Source organism: Bidens hawaiensis, unplaced genomic scaffold, assembly GCF_021521415.1.
Source record: "Bidens hawaiensis isolate Kalapana, Puna unplaced genomic scaffold, B.hawaiensis_p1.1 tig00002866_1, whole genome shotgun sequence".
NCBI classification, from domain to species: Eukaryota; Viridiplantae; Streptophyta; class Magnoliopsida; order Asterales; family Asteraceae; genus Bidens; species Bidens hawaiensis.
The window spans coordinates 629,706-635,152 of record NW_027491154.1 but is presented as its reverse complement, the minus strand read 5'-3'; the positions used below and the strand labels follow the sequence as shown (position 1 = coordinate 635,152).

The 5,447-nt window shown below is 34.5% G+C and overlaps 1 protein-coding gene across 1 annotated transcript; it reads right to left on the bottom strand.

Moving 5' to 3' along the window:
- Positions 1-1,762: 1,762 nt before the first annotated feature.
- On the bottom strand, positions 1,763-4,685 carry LOC143621505 (serine/threonine protein phosphatase 2A 57 kDa regulatory subunit B' kappa isoform-like). Its single transcript, XM_077092912.1, has 2 exons — positions 3,091-4,685; positions 1,763-2,333 (listed from the first exon to the last, which is right to left on the bottom strand). The coding sequence occupies exons 1-2, from the start codon at positions 4,252-4,254 to the stop codon at positions 1,983-1,985; spliced, it is 1,515 nt and encodes a 504-aa protein (XP_076949027.1). The 5' UTR covers positions 4,255-4,685; the 3' UTR covers positions 1,763-1,982.
- Between the last annotated feature and the right edge of the window lie 762 nt (positions 4,686-5,447).

Sequence of the window (5,447 nt, the reverse complement as noted above, 5' to 3'; positions counted from 1 at the left end):
CAAATGTTACAGATGATTACATGCATTCGCATTCGCATTCACATTGGTGTCACATACGTTAAATTAGCCATTTTAGGTACCAGTTATAACTAGTGTCATATGTTTGGTATGAGGTAATGAAATCGATGATGGAATGGAATAAACGTGATAATTGAATGAACAAAGGAATAAAATAGATTATTACCATTTCGTTGTAATGTTTGGTTATCATGCAAGAATTGAATGATTAATCACTTTATTATTATTAATATTTTTATTAGTAATGATAATAAAATAAAAATAAATTGTATTAATAATAATATGATTATTCATAATAACTAATTTTTAGGACCCTCCTGTTGCAACGAAATCGTTAAACCGAATAAAAATAATTGTAATGATGTTGAATCATGTATGCGCGTTATGAAATGTTAACTCATCAAATTTAAAAAAAATAATATTGATAATGTAGTAATAGTTCTAATATAATAATAGTTATATTATAATATACAAAACAATAATGAATAATTATATAATAATATAATAACTATAATTGAAAAATAATTATAATATCATTATAATTATATAATAGTAATAAAGATTGTTGACTCTTTTGATTTTTCATTCTTTGATGAAATAGATTTAAACCACACACAATAGAATGAAAATTCTAATAATGGAAGGAGTTTCATTCATTTCCATTCATGTATGACAACCAAACAAGTTTTTTTTCATTCTTTTGGAATGACCTATTATATTCCACATTTCATTTCTGTATAACAAATACTATCTAAGACTAATAGACACAAATGTGGTTGACTTTTGTAACAATGTTTAACTGTTGATAAGTGACTAAGTTTTGCGAACATGTGTCGGCGTGGCAGGTTGGTAGTCTAATCGGCCCCGATGGCTAAGGTTTACACAAAAGTGGTTATGTTTTGTCTGAAGATGGTCCATGCTTCTGTACTAGTCGAATCAGCACCGATGGTTAAGTATTACACGAAAGTATTGATGTTTTGTCTGAGAATGGTCCATGTTTCCATATTAATCGAGTCTCAATTTTAAAGTTCAAATTGATATGTGTTATTTTAAAAGCTATTTTGATAATATATCATTTAAAGTAGTTTCTTTTGCACACAACCAAGTGAAATGTTCCTAGTTAAGGCCAAGTGAAGAATCCAACTTTGAACTAGCTCTTGACATATCATCACACCACCATACCAAGTTACCAACCAACAATTGTGGTTAAATTTTTATTTTATTTTTGTCAAAAGGCCAAGTTTTATAAAGAAAACAAAAGGGAACCTCAACCAAGAAGAATATAATCTCCTACTTTCAGCATAATGGTAGAAGGTTTGGATTTTCAAGTGAACACCCAAGTTCAAATCTTTTTTGTGTCACTTTTGGTTGGATATTGGTAATGAAGGATTTGAGTTAGGTCTTGTGCAAAGGTTATTAGTTTGAACCCTGGCGTGTTCAAGAAAAAAGTCAAATACGAACTACAAACAGACAAAAAAATTGAAACTTACAGAGGAAAAAAAAAATTTACACCACGATTCCCAATCAATGTTCACCCATTTGATTCAATTTTTCACCCATAAGAACAAGTAAGCTTTGACACCAATGGCCTCAAACGGCCTCTCCAACTAATGATAATCTAAAGTCACCAAAATTCGACCTTTAAACGTAAAGACGAGCAATTCTAACTTGATAATATAATAAACTGAACCAAAAACCGAAAAATCATACCTCTACAGTTTCTCCAACGTTCATCTATCTAGCACTATAGAAGCTTTAATGCAACATACAGTAAATGAAGGGGTGCTTTTTGTGTATGTAAGAGAGTTAAAATGGCAAAAATTAAAAGGGTGTTAATTTAATTTCCATAATCCATAAGTACAAATTTCCCATCATAGAACTAATATTACAACATTGACTCAAAAAAATAATAAAAAGTTACAACAGCTGCCACTTACAAAAAAAAGGTGCATACTTAAAATAAGTCAACTTTGTTGTGGCATCATTACCAGAACAGCTGTAGTATTCATGGTTATCGGTCGAAGACTCGCAGCGTTCTCGAGGTGGGCCCACGCCTCCTTCCTCTTCTCGGCTGCAGAACTCTGTTTCTCTTGTTCTTCCAAGAAATGAGCATGACATGCCAGAAACAACATGTTATCCATCTCTGTGAACACGTTTCTCACGTTGAGTGTTAAGTTAAGAACCGACTGGTTCCAGTGGTTCTGCACATTGGTTTCAAGTGCTGGAAAGATTACGGGTAAGATCACTTGTCGGTTGTGACCGATTAGATTGAAGATTTGGTCGTTGTTCCATAAAAGCAGTGCCCTTTCCGCCACCTGAAATAGTAAAGATTTCTAAAGTTTCCATCTTTATCAAGAAATCACAGAAGAGTATGCAAGAATAAACTTTGTTTATGCAAAAGATGTTAACTTGTATGATTTAGTGTAGTATTTTTCACATATTTGACTATTTGTTATAGGGGTGTGCCGGGTCAGTTTTTTACTCTAACTTAACTAGTTTGCTATATGTTTTAGGAAGTTGATCGGTTTCAGTTAACAGATTGACTTCTCAAAGTTCGTTTTGACAGAACCATATACTTTACTTTGTTTGCAAAAAGTCTTTGAAAAGTCAACTGTTGCTAAATGCAGCAATCTCTATTTGAAAAGTCAACCTGCAACCATTGTGAACCAAGGTTCATTCGGTTTGCACTTTGCAGTCATTGCAAAACGGGTTGTTAGGTATCCGTTCAAAGGTTGAGGTCTGTCAGACAAGATTTAGCAGGTCAAAACGAACCAGGCCAGACAGGCCTAAAGCACCTTCTAATTCCATTATAAATATATTTTTTATTGAAATTTACCCCTTTCAAATATGACTGCAAAACGTATTGTTACGTATAAACAAATCTGTTTTATATAAAGCAATTTAGAAGGTCTCTGCATTTGAATACACATTGAACTAAATTTGACCCGTTTCTTTGGTACCAAAATCTTTTAAATTTACACATTTGACTCGTTTCTTTGATACCAGAGTCTCTAGTCACACAACAGACAAAGAATATCAATAATCAAAACTACAAACTGTTTTTGTTTATACCTGAAAATGTGAACTGTTGATGCAGCATCCAATTCGCCAAAACAAAGGAACCATAACTCTTTGAAACTCACTCATTTTAATCGTTTCAAGAATCTCTTCAACTTCACCCAAGAACATAACTTCCTTCTGACTATTAGTAATCGGCCAGTACTTCAACAACCCTCTAATCACAGTACTAGCTAGCTTCGGGTCCTTTTCAATAAACTGCGTAACACAATAAGACAGCTGCTGAAAATAAACGCCTAAAGATTTCGGTTTATGTAGCGGAATCAAAGCCCTCCAAAGAAAGATCTTGTGTTCTTCTTTCAAAGGCAATGCAAATCCAGTAATCACACTCCCGAATATCTCAAGCAACTCTGCAATCCCGTTATGTCGTTCGGTTTCAAACACAAACCTATAAAATATGTTACTTATGCTCTTTCTAATAAAGGGTCTATGCACCATGAACTTCCCATATATTCTATGCATTATCGCCTTTAAGCATTCACGTTCGCGAGGATCTTCGGATTCAAATAGATCAAGCACTCTTAATATGAACGAATGGTTTATGTACTTTTTCGCAACTTTGGCTTCAACCGAAGACGACGTTACAAATTTGAGTAATATATCGTACACGAGTTGTAAATGGGGCCACGCGGGATCAAACGAGGGCTCGTCGTCTTCGTTTTCCCCATTGCTACCGCGCGCAGATCGGTAATTAGGGGGGAATACTCTAAACAGATTAACAGAACACATTTTACATAACGACAAGATTGCGGGTTCGGAGAATCTTGGAGGGTTGGATGCAATGAACTCAAGAAGCTCTATTAATGTTAACCTTTTGAGGTCTTTTTCAGCTGTGTTTTTACTAGGGTCAGTGAAATCAAACACCATACAGCAAAGACTTAACTTACTGATAAAAAGTGACATTTTTTCTGAAGCTGGGGCATCTTTGAAGGGTAAAAGTGGTTCAATTCCAGCTATGACACTTGATGGGAAGACTGCAGATGATGTTCTTTTGGGTGCATTTGGTTTAGGTGATGATGAAGCAGTGGTGTTTATGTTTAAGCTTGTGGTCCTTTGAATCCCACCATTATTATTATTGTTGACATCAGTTGAGGGTTCTTCATAAGACTCAGACTTTATTGATCTTTTGGGAATCTTGTTGAGAAGCTGCTTCAACATTGTGAGATCAAAATGTTGAAAGGTTGGATTTTTATCAAGATTTCAAGAACCCTAGAAAAAACCAGTTAAATCAGACCAGAATTCAAGAAAGATTGGAGATATAACACCGTCCCACATGCAATTTGTGGTAAAAATCAAGAAAGCTGCATCAAAACACAAGATCTGGACACAAGATCCATACCATGAATAATAAAAGTAAATAAAAATCAGATCTTGAAGAAACCCATGATGAATAAAAAAAACAAGATTTTGTTGAAGTTGTGTAAACAAAAATGGCAAAGTTAGGAGAGAGAATTAGAAAAGCAGGAAATGAGATAAATCTTGTGGGATTTTTTCTTAAAAACAAAAACTTGAAAGCACAAGAGACCGAAAAGCTTCAGGAAGTTAACTTTTTAAGGGTTGATGAGGATTCTTTGGCTAAAATGCACACACACACACACTTTGTTCATAGATAGATACATAGAAACAGACAGAAAGAAGGAAGAAGAATGAGAATGAGAGAGGGGAAATTGAAAATAAATTCAAAGGGCTCAAGATTCTATAAAGACAGAAGAAGAAAAAGCAGAGGTAGCAAGGCCAAGCTTTTGGAGAAAATCGAGACAGAGATAAATGAGATAGATAGATGTGAGTCTATACATACATACATCAAACTGTATTCATATTATCATTTATAAGGCTAACGGGTGTGGGGGCTCTAATGGGGCTCAAGTGGGGGCTCCAGCCAATAATATTATGACGTGTGGCAGAGAGAGAAACTGGATAAGGTGTGGAGGGGCTCCAGTGAATTTTTTTTTTTTTTATAAATATATTCAAACAACGTATTGTTAAAAAAACCTATAAATTATTAAAAAAACACACATTTTTTTTAAAATTCAAATTACAAAAAAAAACATACTAAAAATTAAACAAACAATAATACTTAATAATAATACTAATCTAATACAAGATCATCGGGTCGCCTCGCCCACAAATGTTCAACCAACTCATGTCGAAGATCCCCGTGTATCTCACGGCTCTTGATATTTGCTATGTTATGAAGTCTTTGTTGATCACTGATTGTGGACGGTTGTGGCGGAATGTCACATTGGTAGTTTTGGCAGATAGCTTTGCCCTCGTCTTCTAACGTCATGTTGTGTAGGATCAGACACGTGTAGACGACGTCCGTTATCCTCTCCCGAGTCCAATAACGTATC